This window comes from Panthera onca, chromosome C1 (assembly GCF_046562875.1).
Source record: "Panthera onca isolate mPanOnc1 chromosome C1, mPanOnc1 haplotype 2, whole genome shotgun sequence".
Taxonomy (NCBI): domain Eukaryota; kingdom Metazoa; phylum Chordata; class Mammalia; order Carnivora; family Felidae; genus Panthera; species Panthera onca.
In genome coordinates this window covers 156,286,521-156,305,836 of record NC_138346.1, presented here as the reverse complement: position 1 = coordinate 156,305,836, position 19,316 = coordinate 156,286,521, and the positions used below count along the sequence as shown (strand labels likewise).

The following is a 19,316-nucleotide window of genomic DNA, read 5'->3' as shown; positions in this document are numbered from 1 at the left end:
ATGCTTTTTGTTGGTGATTTTACTGTTTAATGTTTCAGCATACGGCTGAATTGCTGTCTAGTGTTCCTAGGCACAAGAAGGCTGTGAGGTGAGAGAGAATACATGTGTTAGAAAAACTTCATGGAGGCCCAAGTTATAGTACTATTGGCCATGAGTTCAATGGTACATTAAATGAGGTGTCTAAACAGAAACACATAAAACAAGGTTATGTATTGATGACCTGACTTAACCCTGCCATTTCGCTTGTATTCACTAATTAGTATTATTATTTGTTAATTAGCATTCACTAATTCAGCATCCATGACAACTTTATAGAACATAACTATGGCAAATAATGAGAATCGACTACTTTGTGGGTAAATTTGATTTTGGCAAACAGCCAAAGTCATTTATGGCCAGGAGGGATGGGTTAGTTGAAGATGATTAAGCTGGACAGTATAGAGGTATGATTAAAGTCTTTGTCAACCTTTTAAAACATATTCCCCCTTTTTGCTAAACAAATAGCTTACTTACCACCCTAAATATTCAAATATATTCCCCTTAGCAGATATGTCCTGGTTGAGAATTAATACATACAAGTTTTATTTTACCATCAACCAGGCTGATGTTTTATAGTGAGTGCTGTGTTTATAGTGAAAACTACAGTTTTTTATCTTATTTTTTTAAGTTTATTTATTTTGGAGAGAGGGAGCATAAGGCAGGGAGGAACAGAGAGACAGAATCCAAGCAGGCTCTGCACTGTCAGCATGGAGCCCGATGCGGGGCTCGAACCCATAAACCATGAGATCATAACCTGAGCTGAATGCAAGAGTTGGACACATAACTGACTGAGACACCCAGGCACCCCAAAACTAGGTTTTTAAAAGTTTGCTAGATATAATAAAATTTTACTCTAGTGCATATTTAGACTTCTTTCTCCCTCTAGTCAAGAATAATTTGTATAAAGCAAGGGTTGGCAAATGTTTTTGTTAAAGGTGAAACATTTACATTTTTCGGTTTTGTGGGCCATAGTCTCTGCTGCAACCCCCCAACTCTGCCACCATATAGTGAAAGGTACTATTTTATATATTTGTATTGTAAACTCCCAAGGGCAGGGATCCTGCCTTCTACTGTTTTATACTTCATGGCATATAATACAGGAAGGCCTCAATAACTGTTGCCTTGACTTCCTGATTTAGTTTAGATAATAAAAAGACTACATTTTAAGATATTAAACAGCCAAATGTTAAACCCTATCCATTTAAACTTCAGTTGTTCTTTTTAAGCAGTTACAGTAGTTTGGGCTCATTTTATTTGGAATTAGGCAGTCCATGGCCTAATTTTATAGTAGTGTTGAATACTATATAATATGTTGGCTTATTTTATACATTTCCTAATTAATATTTGGCAGGTTGCAAATAAAGTCCTTGAATCATAGTCGAATCATAGTAGCAGTGGTTTGATTATGACCTAATGGATGCAACATATTTTGAAGATATTTGATAGTTTGGATTAGGTACTGATTTAAATGAAATCATTTGAGTTTTAAACATTGGTAGAGCTAAACAAACAAACTTGCTAGATAATCAGTTTATTGCAGTCTTGGCTAAGATTCTGACAGTTCAGTGAAATAGCCTGTAATCTTTCCTGTCTCTCCTCTGTGCTACAGACATTTTTTTTTTATTTGTGCTAGTTGTCTTATTCTGAGGAACTGTTGGTTTCACTGTAGCTACAGACTACTACCCTTTCTCTAGCCAGTCAGTTAAGTTTTTCAAGGGATTCTGATGCCTTCTTTGACTTCTTATGAAAGGAGAAACTTTAGAAAAGAATAAAGTGAAAAATCACATAAATTCCTCATTTCCTAATGTGGCTTTTACTTTCAGCATTGTAAAAGTATACACTGAGTAAGCATGTGTAAATGGAGCCATTCCCACTATTTCATTCTAAATGTAAAGTATTAAAAAAAAATACAAGTATGTTTTATTTAAAGATAAAAAATGGGAGCACCTGGGTGGCTCAGTTGGTGGAGCATCCAACTTCCGGTAAGGTCATGATCTCATAATTTGTGAGTTCAAGCCCTGCATTGGGCTTGCTGCTGTCAGTGCAGAGCTCACTTCAGATCCTCTGTCCCCCTCTTTCTTCCCCTCCCCTGCTCTCTCTCTCTCTTTCTCTGTCAAAAATAAATAAACATTTAAAAAAAATTTTTTAAGATAAAAAAATGGAATACTATTGGGGTGCCTGGGTTACTCAGTTGGCTAAGCGTCCAACTTCAGCTCAGGTCATAATCTCGCAGTTTGTGAGTTCAAGCCTGATGTCCATTTAAAAAAAAAATGGAATACTATTTTTCTACATTAAAATTAAATTGACAAAATTGTAACATATTTAGAGTGCACACTGTGATAATTTGATATATGCCTACAACGTAAAAGGATTCCTTCCCCTTTAGTTAATCCACACGTCTATCACTTCACATATTTACCTCTTCTTAAGATAGTAAATCTTCACAAATTTGAACGTCGTTCTTGCACAGAGGCCTTGCTAATCTTTCAGTGTTATTCCAATTACAGTATAGGTGTTGTTGAACTGAGCACTGGGATACTATTTTATAAGTTATAATGGACTTTTCTTTAGAGTGTATCTGTTAAGATTTTATTTCCCCTAAATGTGCATCTGTGAGGGATATGTGTATGTGATATACTTAAGTTCACAGGTTGAGGTTTCTACAACATTGGATCATAGCACTGGTCATTAGTAGGAACCTCTGAATCTACACTGGCTAATACAGTGGCCACTAGACACATGAAGCTAAGGGCTTGAAATGTGGCTATCTGAATTGAGTAAGTGTAAAATTAACACTAAATTCTGAAGACGTAATACCAAAAAAAAGAATGTGAAAGATCTTACTATTTTTATATTGATTACATGTTGTAATGACAATATCTTGGATTTACTGGGTTAAATAAAATACATTATTAAAATTAATTTCACTTTTCACTTTTTTTAAAATGTGGATTCTAGAAATGCTTACATTACATATGTGGCTTGCATGTGTAGCTCACTTTATATTTCTGTTGGATAGTATTGCTATAGATGATATGATCTTTTTTTTTTAATGTTTATTTTTTGTGAAAGAGAGAGAGCTTGTGAGCATGTGGATTAGGAGGGGTAGAGAGAAGGGGAGAGAGAATTCCAAGCAGGCACTGCCTTGTCCGTGCAGAGCCCCACATGGGGCTCAATCCCACGACTGTGAGATCATGACCTGAGCCAAAATCAAGAGTTGGATGGCCAACCGGCTAACCACCCAAACACGCTGATATGATCCTTAAACATAGTCAAAGTGTTAATAATCAAATATCAATTTACAAGATCCAATTAAAATGACCTAGAATTCTATAGTTTTTTGGTTCTCTGATTCAATATTGGCAAGTAATGTAGAGAACACTTCTAACTGATTCCAAACTGCTAGGAAAGTATGGGATTAGCTCACTTTATGTTCACTAGTCCTCTAGTAAAGCTTTTCAATGACTTCTTATCAAAGAGGGTAAGAAAGAAGGGCAAGTTGTTACTGGGCTATTTTATTAGGATTTTTTTTTTTTTTTAAATTTGGAAAGCCTTGTGAGGAGAAAGTCTTTTTTTTTTTTTTTTTTTTTTTTTTGAGGAGGCCCCATGTACAACTTGGGGCTGGGACTCACAACCCCAATGATAAAGAGTCACTTATTCGACCAACTGAGCCAGCCACTCACCCCTAGGATACACTTTAATACCATCACAGAATAAAATCAGTTCTATAGTCCCCAAAAAAGGAAAAAAAACATTTATTTACTTACTTAAATAATTTCTACACCAATGTGTGATTTGAACTCACAACCCTGAGATCGAGAGTTGCATGCTCTTCCAACTGAGCCAGCCAGGCCTTCCAGGAAATTATTATTATTATTATTTTTAGAGAGAGAGAGAGTGCGAGTTGGGGAGAGGGAAGAGAGAATCTTAAGCAAGCTCCATGCTCAGCACAGAGCCTGACATGGGGCTCAAACCCACAACCCTGGGATCATGACCTAAGCCGAAATCAGGAGTCAGAGTCAGACACTCAACCAACTGAGCCATCTAGGCGCCTCTATTTTTTTTTTTTTTTAACAGTTTTAGTTTTTCATTTAATGTTGGTTATAGAAACAAAATGGTCACCATTCTTTGGGGAATTAAAGATAAGGATGGGTTATTAAATATATTGCAAATGCCCTCTATGGGTGGGATAGATTTATCTCAAGTATACATTAGGATCCCTTCAGCTTTTTTTTTTTTTTTTTATAATTTATTGTCAAATTGGTTTCCATACAACACCCAGTGCTCATCCCAACAGGTGCCCTCCTCAATGCCCATCATCCACTTTCCCCTCTCCCCCACCCCCCATCAACCCTCAGTTTGTTCTCAGTATTTAAGAGTCTCTTATGGTTTGCCTCCTTCCCTCTCTATAACTTTTTCCTTCCCCTTCCCCTTCCCCCTGGTCTTCTGTTAAGTTTCTCAGGATCCACATATGAGTGAAAACATATGGTATCTGTCTTTCTCTGCCTGACTTATTTCACTTAGCATAATACCCTCCAGTTCCATCCACATTGCTACAAAAGGCCATATTTCATTCTTTCTCATTGCCAAGTAGTATTCCATTCTATATATCTTTTTTTTTTTTTTTTTAAGTAGACCCTGTGCCTGGTGCAGAACCCAACATGGGTCTTGAACTCATGACTTCAAGAGTCAATGTTTAACCAACTGAACCACCCAGGCACCCAGAAATTATTATTTACAAAACAAAATACTTCTGATTCAGATAATTCTAGTAATTTTTATAAACTTAAAAAAGAAGTTTATATATTTTGAGAGAGAGAGAGAGGGAGAACATGAGTGCGAACAGGGTAGTGGGATAGAGAGAGAGGGGAGAGAATAAGAGAATACCATGCAGGCTTTGTGCTGTCAGCACAGAGCCCCATGCTGGGCTCAGTCCCATGAACCATGAGATCATGACCTGAGCCAAAATCAAGAGTCAGACACTCAACCAACTGAGCCACCCAGGTGCCCCAATTTTTATAAACCTCTTAAAGCAGTTTCATGCTATCTTATTATTTTGAAGGCATGTATTTTAAATTTTATTTAATTTTTTTTTAACGTTTATTTATTTTTGAGACAGAGAGAGACAGAGCATGAACGGGGGAGGGGCAGAGAGAGAGGGAGACACAGAATATGAAACAGGCTCCAGGCTCGGAGAAGTCAGCACAGAGCCTGACGTGGGGCTCGAACTCACGGACTGCAAGATCATGACCTGAGCCGAAGTTGGACGCTTAACCGACTGAGCCACCCAGGCGCCCCTTAAGTTTTTTTTTTAATGTTTATTTTTGAGAGAGAGAGAGAGAGTGCCGGAGAGGGGCAACAGAGAGAAAGGGGACAAAGGATCTGAAGCAGGCTCCGCATTGAAGGAGAGAGCCCGATGTGGGACTCAAACCCACGAACCATGAAATCATGACTTAAGCCAAAGTTGGATGCTTAACCAATGTGGCAACCAGGTGCCCTCCAATTTTTTTTTTTAAATTTATTTTTGAGAGAGAGAGAGGCAGAGCATGAGCAAGGGATAAGCAGAAAGGGGGAGATACAGATTCTGAAGCAGCTTTCAGGCTCTGAGCTGTCAGCACAGAGCTTGACGTGGGGCTCAAACTCACGAACCGTAAGATCATGACCTGAGCCAAAGTCGGATGCCCAACCAACTTGGCCACCCAGGTGCCCCCCAACGATTTTATTTTTGAGTAATCTCTATACCCAATGTGGTGCTTAAACTCACAACCCTGAGATCAAGAGTCATATGCTCTTTGGACTGAGCCAGCCAGGTACCACCGTATTTTGAAATTTTTAAAATTTTGTTGTAAATCATTTCTTTTGTAAAGACCATTAAATCAATAAAATGTAGAATAAAATAGAGTGTGTGTATTCTATTATAGTGCTTCCTGAAGGAAAAGTATTGTAAAATAAAGCAATGACACAGTATAAAACTTGAAATCATTGGGAATTCTAATATAACTATAGTGATAAAGTGCTGGGAAATTCTGGTGGTACAGATAGTAAGGAGTCCAGGAAGAATTATGATTGATAAAGCTCTTGTTACCTTTTTAGGTTTGTTTGACATCTTTTACTGGTGTTCTTGAAGCTTACAAATATTAATGAAACTTTGTTAATAACACTGCACGCTAAGAGAACCAAGAAAGTAATTTCATTAGCTTCAAAGTAAATTGACACTTAAGAGATGTCAAATATCAAATATGTTTTTTTTTTTTTTTAAGTTTGTTTTAGGGCAGTTGGCTGGCTCATTTGGTAGGGTGCGAGTCTTGATCTTGGGGTCATGAATTCAAGCCCCACATTGGTCATATTGTTTAAAAAAATAAACTTTGTTTCAAAGACAATGAATTAGCACTTTTTTTTTAAGTTTATTTATTTATTTTGAGAGAGAGCATGAGCTGGGGAGGGCAGAGAGAGAGGGAGAGGGAGAATCCCAAGCAGGTTCCATGCTGTCAGCGCAAAGCCTGATACGGGGCTTGCCCAGATCTCACAAACCATGAGATTATGACCTGAGCCCAAGAGGCAGATGCTTAACTGACTGAACCACCCAGGCGCCCTAGTCACTTTTTGAAGAACATGAAAGCAATCATTAAGTAAAAAAAAAAAATGACATTCAAAACTCTCAACAATCTGACCATAACTTCGGTAATCTTCCTAAAGTGAGCCTTCCTAAATCCTATGCTTTAACCTGACCAGTCTTTTTGCTGTATCACATACATTTTATGCTCTTTTTGTCTGGGCTTTGTGTTCTTGATCCAAACAGAAAACCTTCCCTGTGCCCCTCTTTCTTTCTAAATTCTATCAATCTTTCAAGGCGCTGCTCATAGTTTTCTTTTATAGACATTTTCCATACCTACCATTCCAGCTCAAGAGGAGTATATAATTAACATTTGCATAGTATTTTACTTTTGTAAAGCCCTTCCACATATTTTCTTACTCGCATAGTATTTTACTTTTGTAAAGCCCTTCCACATATTTTCTTACTCTTTTTTTTTTTTTAATTTTTTTTTTCAACCTTTTTTATTTATTTTTGGGACAGAGAGAGACAGAGCATGAACGGGGGAGGGGCAGAGAGAGGGAGACACAGAATCGGAAACAGGCTCCAGGCTCCGAGCCATCAGCCCAGAGCCTGACGTGGGGCTCGAACTCACAGACCGCGAGATCGTGACCTGGCTGAAGTCGGACGCTTAACTGACTGCGCCACCCAGGCGCCCCTCTTACTCTTTATGTTAATCTAACGAGATAGATGATGTTATCCATTTTATGGATTAAGGGAATTGAGTCTCGGAGAAATAGTCATTTTTCGAGAACTTCACATAGATACTAGGTAATGAAGCTAAGAATATTAGAACCACTGCTCTTATTCCAAGTTTCATGATCTTTCCTCATGGCTTAATGGTCCCTTAAGTACTATAACAGTTACATAACACACTTATTTGAAGCTACTAATTGTTTATTTGTATTAAACTATTTAACTTGATTGTTAGCTGTAGGTTTGAAAGGATATGTACAGATTACACATGGGAAAAGTGAATAAATGGAAAAGGTGAAGAGAGCTGAATACATCTCTTGATAATAGAATCAAAGAGATCATTAAGAGCTCTTTACCATTCCATTTGCTTTTCTGAAAGCATTATACCTTTTTAAAAGTATACCTAGGGGTGCCTGGGTCGTTCAGTCAGTTGAGGTCAGACTTTGGCTCAAGTCATGATCTCAGTTAGTGAGTTCGAGCCCCTTATAGGGCTCTGTGCTGTCAGTACAGAGCCCGCTTTGGATCCTCTGATCCCCTTTCTCTCTCTCTGCCCCTCCCTGACTTGTTCTCTCTCTCTCTCTCTCTCTCTCTCTCTCTCTCTCTCTCTCTCTCTCTCTCAAAAACAAACATTAAAAACAAAAGTATAATGACGAGACCTGATCCTTTTCCTCTACCTACCTTAGTGCCAAATTTTTGGTATAATTCTTAAAACATAGCTGAACAGAAGTCTTTCCTGACCATCCTGGCTAAAGTAACGTTTCTCCATCAACCCCTGTCTTAGTAACATTGAAATATTTTCTTTAAAGCACTTCAAACTATCTGAAATTATATCACTTCTTTATTAACTTGTTTCTTGGTTTTCTTCTCTCACTAGAATATGAATTGAATGAAAGCAAGGATGTTCTCTATCTACTTTATAGCACATAGTAAGCACTCAGTAAATATTTGCGAATGAGATACTTTATTTATGGAGAATGTTCACTATAATAACATCCATCTTTTAAAACAAGTTTTAGAGTATTCATCAAATACTATAAAATGTGCACTCAAATGCTATTGACTGCCTAATTCCAAATACGAGTCCAAATTACTGTAATTACCTAAGGAAGGACATTTTATAGTCAAGAAAAAAGTAGGATTTCTAGAACAATTTAGATAGGGTGTAATGTCTTAAAGACATTTGCCTTAAGCTTATTATTCTGTCTTATAGCCTAGATGGAGCAAGAAATGAATGTCTTCAGTATTTTTCTATTTTTTTCCCTAAAGATAAATTTGCATTTGTAGCCATGATAAAATTTTTAGGGATTGTAACTTATGCTCAAAGTCTGAAATCTTTTCACAGAAATGAAAATTTAGCATCTGAGTTCCAAATTTACAATCAAGCAATTTGCTGTAAGAAATAAATTATAATTTCAACAAGAATTCTCAGGTTTAAAGGCATTTTAGGAAAATATAACATGTAAAGGTTAAATATGTATCCAATTACTACATGGTCAGTAGTTTGATTATATGAAATTATTTAGATATCTAAAAGCAGACCAAGTAATAGAACAGACGCAGTACTCTTTAAGTGTATGTTAATATTAGAACAATGTCTACTCTAATTTTAAGAATAAATATCATAACTATTAGATTGCTAGCTAGAGAAAAGCTCTTTGACATCTTATCACTAGTTTTAATATCAGATGTGTATGCATATATGGAAAACAGATGAGAAAGCACATGGAAGTGTTTTGATAAACTATATTGTATAAATGTTATTATAGGGAAGACATAGAACAGTTACTGTTTTTGACACTAAGAAACTAAAATTCAGAAAGAAAACTCTGAAAAGGGAACATGGTAAAGGGCATGACCTTAGAGGATGCCTGAGTCCTGTGGAGGTGACTCTAGTTATTTTCATACTTTATAACAAGTAAAACTTCCTGAATAAAGGGAGATCTCCAAGTGGTAGCAAAATGGTTTGTATAGTTTAAACTAATGAAAACAGTTTATATGGATATGTCATCACATACATATTAGTGCTTCCCAATGTGTATTATCTAATTCTCACAATAACCTTTGTGACTTAGGAATTCAGAGAAATTAAATGATGTGCCTAAATAACTCACTTATTAAGTGACAGAGCTGAGGTTAGAAAGCATTTAAATTCTTAGGTCTTTATTCTTTAGACATTTGTAGCCCCCCTTATGCTAGTCCACTAACAGAAATTGAAGATTCAATTTGGCAACTTCCAAATTAGTATGATTGAGGTATATGAGGCATTGACAGAAACTAAAACTGGAAAGATCTTCTGGCCCTAAAATCAAAGATACATATTTTAAGGGGCACCTGCCTGGCTTAGTCAGTAGAGCGTGCTTGACTCTTGATCTCTGGTTTGTGAGTTCAAGCACCATGCTGGGTGTAGAGATGACTTAAAAAAAAACAAACATTTTTAAGAATATAAACATTGCACTTTTTTCCATTTAAAAAAAAATAAAGTAGATTTTATTTTTTTAGAGCAGTTTGAGGTTCACAGCAAAATTGAGTGGAAGGTACAGAGATTTCCCATAAACCTCCACATATGCACAATTCCCCCTCCCCCATTATCAACATCTCCCACTAGATGGAATATTTATTCACAACTGGTGAACTTCTAGTGACAAATCACTATTACCCAGAGTTCATAATTTACATTAGGGTTCACTTTTGGTGTTGTATATTCTATGATTTTGGACAAATGTAAAATGACATGTGCCCACCATTTCAGTATCATACAGAGTAGTTTCACTGCCCTAAAAATGCTCTGTACTCTACCTATTTATCCTTCCCTTTCCACTAACTCCTGCCAATCACTGATTTTTTTTTACTGTGTCCATAGTTTTGCCTTTTCCAGAATGTCATATATAGCCTTTTCAGGCTGGTTTCTTTCATTTAGTAATATGCACTTACGGTTCCTCCAGTGTCTTTTCACGGCTTGGTAGCTCATTTCTTTTTAGTGCTTAATAATATTCCATTGTCTGAATGACCACAGTTTATCACATTCACCCACTGGAAGACATCTTGGCTGCTTCCAAGTTTGGGCAATTACAAATAAGGCTTCTGTAAACATCCACGTGCAGGTTTTTGGGTAGATCTAGGTTTTGAGTTTCTTTGAGTAAATACCAAGGAGCATGATTGCAGGATTGAATGATAAGTGTATATTTCGTTTTTTTAAGAAACCGTCAAATTATCTTCTAGAATGTACTATTATTTTGCAGTACTACCAACAATGAATGAGAATTCCTATTACTCTATATCTTTGCCAACATTTGGTGTTGCCAGTGTTCTGAATTTTGGCCATTCTTCTAGGTGTGTTGTGATGTCTTTGTTTATTTTCACTTCACTGATGACTTTTGATATGTAGCATCTTTTCATATGCTTATTTGCCATCTGCTAGTCTCCTTTAGTGAGGTTTCTTTTAAGGTTTTTGGCCCATTTTTCTTTTTATAAATTTTTTTTATGGAAAATTTTTTTCAATGTTTATTTATTTTTGAGAGACAGAGCATGAGTGGGGAAGGGGCAGAGAGAGAGGGAGACACAGAATCTGAAACAGGCTCCAGTGCTGACAGCTGTGTGTCAGCAATCTGTGCTGACAGCTCAGAGCCTGACTTGGGGCTCAAAGCCATGAATGTGAGATCATGACTTGAACCGAAGTTGGACATTTAACCAACTGAGCCACCCAGATGCCCCCTTTCAAAAAAATTTTTTTAATGTTTATTTATTTTGAGAGGGAAGGAGAGAGAGAGAGAGGGAACACAGAGAGAGAGCCAGGGAGGAGGAGATAGAGAGAGAGAGAGAGAATCCTAAGTGCTAACAGTGCAGAGCTCCATGGGGGGCTCATACTTACTAACTCTGAGATCATGTCTTGAGCCAAGGTCAAGAGCCAGATGCTTAACTGACTGAGCCACCTAGGCACCCCTGGCCCATTAAAAAAAAAAACAAACACAAACGTTTATTTAAGTATTTTGAGAGAGAAACAGAGAGAGGGAGGGAGGGGCAGAGAGCACGAGAGAGAATCCCAAGCAGGCTCCACGCTGTCAGTGCAGAGCCCGAGACGGGGCTCAAACTCATGTACCATGAGAACATGACCTGAGCTGAAATCAAGAGTCAGACGCTCAACCGACTGAGCCATCTGGGCGCCCCTCTTTGGCCCATTTTTGTAATTGGGTTGTTTGTTTTCCTGTTGTTGAGATTTAAGAGTTCTTTATATATTTTGGATAATAGTCTTTTATCAGATATGTCTTTTGAAATATTTTCTCCTAGTCTGTGGCTTGTTTTCTCATTTGCTTGACAATGTCTTTCTCAGCAGAAAATTGTAATTTTAATGTAGTCCAGCTTAACAGTTTTCTCTTTCATGAACTGTGCCTTTGGTATTTTATTTAAATCATTGCCAAACCCAAGGTCATCTAGATTTTTGTCATATGTTCTAGTATAGTTTTGCATTTTTACACTTAGGTCTGTGATCCATTTTGAGTTAATTCTTGTAAAAGGTTTAAGGTCTGTGTCTAGATTCATTCCTTTGCAAGTGGATGTCCAGTTGTTCCAGCACTGTTGGTTGAAAAGACTATTTTTTTCCTCCATTGTATTGCCTTTGCTCTTTTGTCAAAGATCAGTTGACTATATTTATACATCTCTATTTCTGGACTCTCTATTCTGTTCTATTGGTCTATTTGCCTGTTCTTTCACCAATACCAGTCTGGATTACTATGTTTGAAATACAGTCAAGGTATTTGAAATTTGCATTTGAAATACAAGTGTATGTATTTGAAATACTATGAATGCTACCTATGTGAAGATTTAATGATTGTAAATTTTAGTGAAGTCAAGATGAATAAGTAACAAGTATTAACTGGAGCATTTGGAAAGAGCCATTTATTCTTAGTTGGACAGCTGTTGTGTGTGTGGATGCATACACTTGTAAATAAAGACATTTTATTATCCCTATGGTGTAGTAATTATTTTGTAGGAAAAAGTCCTTCTAGTTGATATGATGAGATCATTGTTATCACAATAGTACTCAATACTTCCATAGTCCTCATTATGTGCCAGTCACATTTAAGTGCATCACACATTTATCTCATTTAATCCTCACAACAGCCCTATGAAGTAGATATTAATGTTAATCCCATTTGACAGATAAGGAAACTGAGGCATAGTAAAGTTAAGTCCAAGGCTCCACAGCTGGAGTCATGTTGTCAGGACTCTAACCCTGGCAGTCTGGCTCTAAAATCTGTGCTTTTAACCAGTACACAATCAATATTCCCTGGCGCCACCCTAGCAAATTTTATAACTACTATTCAACTCTCTTTTTTTAAAAAAAATGCTTATTTATTTTGAGAGAGAGAAGAGAGAGAGTGAGCAGGGAAGGGGTAGAGAGAGAATCCCAAGCAGGCGCTGCACTGTCAGCACAGAGTCTGACACGGGGCTCTATCTCATGACCCTGAGATCACGACCTGAGACAAAATCAGAAACCCACTGAGCCAACCAGGTGCCCCACCACTATTTAACTATCTAAAGTACTGTGAGGACAAGTGTAAAAGAGCCTCAGTCTGTTTATTCTTGGATAAGAAGTATTAGGGAATGGAAGTCACAACTTACTAAAATTAATCACTTGATGAGAAATTTCTGAACTAAATGTACCTACCCATTTATGAATTAAATATCGACAGAAAAAGTTTTCAACAGGAGCATTGGTAAAATATTAGAAGTCGTTTGCCTTCAAGTATTTAAGTGATGATCTGAATTTTAATAATAATTTCTTCTGAGACTCTAGAAGGCATGCTGTCTTTCTTTGTACTAATGTATTATAAACTGGGAAATGATTTGTGAATTGGAGAAAAAAACTTTTTTATTGTATATTAATAAAGCCAAAGTAGAAGGTGAAGATGGCATCAGTTGAATGACTAGTTAGGTACTTTTAGGATTTTTAGTGTGTGATTCAAGTGCTATCTTTAGCTCTGATATCTAAACATATTTAATATTTGAAACTGATTATACAATCAAAAATAATTTCTGTAAAAATAATTTATCTATAGTTACTATGAAAGCATAATATCCCAAATAAGGAATCTTTGTTAAAGTTATTGAAAAAATATGTATAATGTCATTAGAATTTTTACTGAATTCTGGCCCATGTCTCCCTAAAATAGAGTGGCACACTTCCTCCAAATAAATAATTGGGCCCAAAACCATTAAACCATGTTTAAAAAAAAAAAACTTTGATAAATAAAATAATAACTACACTTAAGTTTTCTGACTCGGTTGAAAAAATTAAAATCCCTTAAAATACATTATCTTTACTTCAGTTAGAGATGAACCACCCCTATTCCAGCATGAGAACTTAATCTTGTAAACTATAAACATTAAGGAGAAGAATCTTTGTAATATTAATTAATTAATTAATTAATTAATTTACTTACTTATTTTTAAAGTAAGCTCTATACCCAATATGGGGCTTGAACTCATGATCCCAAGATCAAGAGTTACAAGTTTTATCAAATGAGCCAGACAGGTGCCCCTGTAATTTTCTTTTAATAAACAGAAGAGAATTGTGTTTTCATGGAATAATCACATTAATGTTTGATTAGTAAAAATTTTAAAATACATATACTAATTTTATGTCTTTATTAAAAATATAGTAGCCTTAAAGAAATTTAAGGGAAAAAAGTGTATGTTTTATTAACTCTGGTTCTTGTTACCCAACTTTCTGCCATACACATATATATGTATAAAATCAAATAAGCAAGGATCTATGTGATTTTTAAACAGTATTTCAAATAGACTATTATGTAGTTTTTTGGCTGTGTTTTTATTTTTATTTTTATTATTTATTTTTTTTAATGTTTATTTATTTTTGAGGGAGACAGAGACAGAATGCGAGTGGGTTAAGGGCAGAGAGAGAGGGAGACACAGAATCGGAAGCAGGCTCCAGGCTCTGAGCTGTCAGCACAGAGCCTGATGCGGGGCTCAAACTCACGAGCTGTGAGATCATGACCTGAGCCGAAGTCGGACGCTCAACCGACTGAGCCACCCAAGTGCCCCTGTTTTTATTTTTACTTTAAAAAATAGTGGGGCGCCTGGGTGGCTCAGTCGGTTGGGCAACCGACTTCGGCTCAGGTCATGATCTCGCGGTCCGTGAGTTCGAGCCCCGCATCGGGCTCTGTGCTGACAGCTCAGAGCCTGAAGCCTGTTTCAGATTCTGTGTCTCCCTCTCTCTCTGACCTTCCCCCATTCATGCTCTGTCTCTCTCTGTCTCTAAAATGAATAAACGTTAAAAAAAAAAAAAATTAAAAATAAATAAATAAATTAATTAATTAAAAAAAATAAAAAATAGTAAAAGAACCTTGTTCACATCTCAGCTCCATTATCCCTAAAGGCTGCCCCTACTTTTTCCCTTACATACTCTATTTCTGTCATGATCATTATTTACAGGGATGACAATTGGTCACCCACCCTGATTAAAAAAATCATACAAACAAAACACCCTAATCTCATAGATGAAATAAAACTTAGATGAAAAAATTTTAATGTAAAGTGATTGTGTAATAGATTTTTAACTCCTAAGTGGTAGAGGAGATAGCTCAGTCTGAAAAAAGTAAATGTAACGAGTAAAATTTCTCTAAAATACTATGCAGTTTAATGACTATATTAATCTATTACCCTATTACATCTAGTGCAATGAGTTTATTGGTATGTTCATAGTTTTTTTTCTGTGAATTATTTTTAAGGACAAATTTCCAGGTTATGGTATTTATAGGGATTTAAATTTATTTTTTTATTTTTTTTAATGTTTATTTATTTTTGAGAGGGAGGGAGAGAGAGAGAGAGAGAGAGAGAAAGAGAGAGAGAGCATGAAGGGGGAGGGATGGCAGAGAGAGAGGAGACACAGAAGCCGAAGCAGGCTCCAGGGTCTGAGCTGTCAGCACAGAGCCCGACGTGGGGCTCAAACTCTTGAACCATGAGATCATGACCTGAACCAAAGTCAGAAGCTTAACCGACTGAGCCACCCAGGTGCCCCTTAAAATTGTTAATACTTGTTCCCAAATGATTTTTAAAATTATATTTATTATTTATTTTTTTAATGGATAAATGGGTGTTTATTGTTACCAATTTTGAACTGTCCATTTACATCATACATACTTTTTTGTATTTCTCACTGTTTTAGTTTCCTAGGGCTGCTAAAACAAATTGTCACAAGGTAAACATCTTAAAACAACAAAAATTTATTCTTACACTTTTGGCAGCTAAACCAAGATGTGGGTAGGGCCACGCTCCTTCCAAGGGTTCTGAGAGAGAATCCTAGGACAGTAGTATAGAGTTATACATTTCAGGAATAACTTTCCTGTTATGAGTGTTTCTCATTCTTTAAAAAAAAAATGTAGTGGATTTTAGCTCTTAAAAAAAAAGGGATGTTTTTCCTCAGTAGCCTGAGTGTGCTGTTTTTTTTCCCCCCCTCTGGGCCTACCTAATTTCCTAGGCTCCATGGTGCTTTTTTCTGCTCACTTGACATTGAAGCAATGGAGGAATAGTCAGGCTCACCTGGCTATGGGTATGAGTTGGCCTTGACCCCTCAACTGCCCACTGATGCTGCCATATTTATCTTCTTTATTGCAGTATAGTTGAACACACAATATTACATTAGTTTCAAGTGTATAACACAGTGATTCAGCAACTCTATAGGTTATGCTGTGCTCACCACAAGTGTAGCTACCGTCTGTCACCATACAGTGCTATTACAATACCATTGACTATATTCCCTATGCTATACCTTTCATCCCTGTGACTTATTCATTCCCGTATATAGTATCTTTATCCATTCATCCATGAATGGACACTTAGGTTGCTTTCATGTCTCGGCTATTGTAAATAATGCTGTTGTGAATGTGTGGGTGCATATATCTTTTTGAATTAGTGTTTCTGTTTCCTTGGGGTAAAATACCCAGTAGTGGAATTACTGGATCCTGTGGTATTTCTATTTTTAAATTTTTGAGCAAGCTCCACAGTCTTTTTTACAATGGTTGCTCCAATGTACGTTTCCACTAACAGTGCATGAGGGTTCTCTTTTCTTCACATCCTCACCAACATTTGTTATTTTTTGTCTTTTTGATACTATCCATTCTGACTGGTGTGAGGTAATATCTCACTGTGGTTTTGATTTGCATTTCCCTGATGATTAGTGATGCCAAACATCTTTTCATGTGTCTGTTGGCATTGTTCCCAAATGTTTGAAAGAATTATTTACAGTACTCATTTTACCAAAACCTAGCTAGATTGTTTTATTATTTAAAATCTTCAAATTATAACTGCTTATTTAATAACTTGAAATTTCACAGTTGAGATGAATTCTTGCTTTTCAGGTTTACCACTATGGTTCTTTTTTGTGTGTATGATATTTGAAGAAATATAAAAATCCTTTATCATCCTTCTCTACATGTAGAAAGTCAGATTTGTTTCCATTTGTTAATAGGTAATGCATTTCTTTGAAATGTGAAAGATCTAGTCTCGGGTTCTAAAGTCATTTAATATGCCAAGTCCTGGTAATATTTCTACCTATCTGAAAATGATTAAATCAGATAAGAATCTATTTTTTTCTTTCCTCCCAGCATTACCTACCAGAACAATTCAGGCTTTTCACAGATAGTAATGTCAGTGTTCCTTTGGTAATGAGTATTTTAAAGGAATTCTTTTGGAAATTAATTCTAGAAAAGGTGATTTTTATTATATTTTTACTCTTACTGGAGATGCTGTACTTCTACAGGACTTCAGCTTGCAATTTTTTTTAAGTAGGAGTTTTAAGTTGACTTTGGATATTAGCATTTTCCCCTAAGGTTTTTGGATTTGAATGTTAACCTTTTGACATTGAGTATTCCTTGATGGAACTAAAAAATTTGCTTGAATGGCTGACAAATCTTTGTAATCTGTAAATAAGCTAGAAAGATGCTATTCGTTTCTAATACCAAAGTATTTTTAAAGGAGAGAGTTTTGAAAAACAGGAAATCCTAGCTGTCAAAGTAAAAAGATGAATGTTCTGAAAGAATTGCTGAATCATTAATGTAAAACTGCTTGGCATATAGATAGAGTAGGTGTTCCCATATCTTTAAAGGTTAACATGTGATTGTTACCTTTTCACTATACTCTAAACATATATGTACATTTACTTTTCCTTTAAATGTTCTTTGTTTTCTTCCAAGTTTACAGATTTAAGGTATCTATAGGGCTGTGTGCAATTCTTTTGACATTTTCTTATTAATCCATCTTTCCATTATATTAGAAATGGGAACATCTTTGAAAAGATGACAAAACAATAGGAGATAAAAGATGAGTAATATAGATTGAAAATATTTCTCATAAATATACAAAATATATACAAAAAAGCAGATATCAAAAGGGTATGTAAATGATATGACATAAACTTTGTTAACAAAAAAACAAATACAAAACTATAAATATCATAAATATAAATATAATATAAATATTCATAGGAAAAAATGACTACAAGGAAATATACTTAGCAGGAATTACATAAAGTGGTATGATAGGGAGGTTTTTATTTTATTCTTTTTTCTTTCTGTGTTTTCCAAAACCTTCAGCAATGAGTATTGATAATCATAATTAGGGAAATGTGTTTTTAAAAGCAAAAATATTTCTCATATCGCTGCCCTGTAAATAGCATATGCAGATTTTAAGATGATCCAGTTAAGGTCTTATAAGAAACGTGAGTATTTACTGTCTGTAACCTGATACTTTTCTTCTATCTTTCCTGCAGCACAAAAATTCTTTAAATAGTGACCCTAAGAATTGGGCGGAGACAGAGGTGGGGGGAGTGGGATCTCATTCTGTTTTTGCTAAAGTAGCTAAAATCAGATAAGAAGCTTTCACAAATATTTAGTTTGCCAGAACTACTAACTCTTGTATATTACAGAAAACTAGTTAAAACCACTAACTAAGATAATATTTAAGTCCTTGACTGCTTTTGATGTTTATGATATCCTTTTACAATGTGAAATTGGTATGTTGACCTCCTGGCATTTCTGATTGATAGACCCCAGGAATTCTGAAAATGACACAAATTATCTGAAATGTTAATTTAAACAAACCATATTTTAGCATTGTGTATCTTATATTTGGATAACTTGAAATTGAAATTAAAATACCTAAAATCAGTTCAAGGATACCTTTAAATTTGTATAATGCCTTTAATTTATTTTAACATAGGATGCCTATTGGCTATAATTATTTTGTTTTTTTTCTCCTACAATAGAGTAAATAAAAACGTAGTTATGATATTCTGTGCTGAAATATTGGGTTCTTAATCCACTTAGCTTCTTAAAAAGGAAATAAAAATGATAGAGCCAGAAGGAAAATGAATAGTTAATCGTGGAGGAGGAGAAAACCTAGCTCTGTACTTTGACTAGAGGCAGCTGGGGAAGTGACGTCCTGTAGCATTTGCTGTTCTAGAAAGTACAGAGACACGTAGTGAAAATGGGAGGATCTAGAAGGAGGCTGTCTCCTGTGTAGTGTATATTTATCTGTAAGTAAGCCTTTGGGGAAGGAATTAAATAGAGACGCTGCTTGCTTGCTGCCTTAAGACAGCGAAACTGAATTGCTGATTTGCTTTAACTTTTAAAATACCCAGCTTGGTTTATTTTTCTTGGAATCGTTGTATTGCTAAGACTGGGGACGCTGTTTTCTTTCACAAAGGGAAATCTAAGTTCATTTCAAGGCATTCGAAATGGGGAAAGACTATTATTACATTTTGGGAATTGAAAAAGGAGCTTCAGATGAAGATATTAAAAAAGCTTACCGAAAACAAGCACTCAAATTTCATCCGGACAAGAACAAATCTCCTCAAGCAGAGGAAAAATTTAAAGAGGTCGCAGAAGCTTATGAAGTATTGAGTGATCCTAAAAAGAGAGAAATATATGATCAGTTTGGGGAGGAAGGTAAGTATTCTGTGTATATCTTTAAG

The 19,316-nt window shown here is 35.8% G+C and overlaps 1 protein-coding gene and 1 non-coding gene across 7 annotated transcripts in view; one reads left to right on the top strand and one right to left on the bottom strand.

Annotated features, from left to right (window-relative positions):
- The window catches only part of DNAJB4 (DnaJ heat shock protein family (Hsp40) member B4), a 49,115-nt gene that overhangs the window by 20,258 nt on the left and 9,541 nt on the right, over window positions 1-19,316 (top strand). For 2 of the 6 annotated variants that reach the window (XM_060625741.2, XM_078451759.2), the window contains exon 2: window positions 19,049-19,290. The exons of 2 other annotated variants lie outside the window; for them this stretch is intronic. In XM_060625741.2, the coding sequence (XP_060481724.1) occupies window positions 19,080-19,290 (211 nt within the window). In that variant the 5' untranslated portion in view covers window positions 19,049-19,079. 2 more of the 6 variants (XM_078451761.1, XM_081796418.1) reach the window with 2 other exon arrangements.
- Window positions 2,465-2,570, bottom strand: LOC132674044 (U6 spliceosomal RNA). Its single transcript, XR_009608366.1, has one exon. It is a non-coding gene; the product is annotated as a U6 spliceosomal RNA (small nuclear RNA).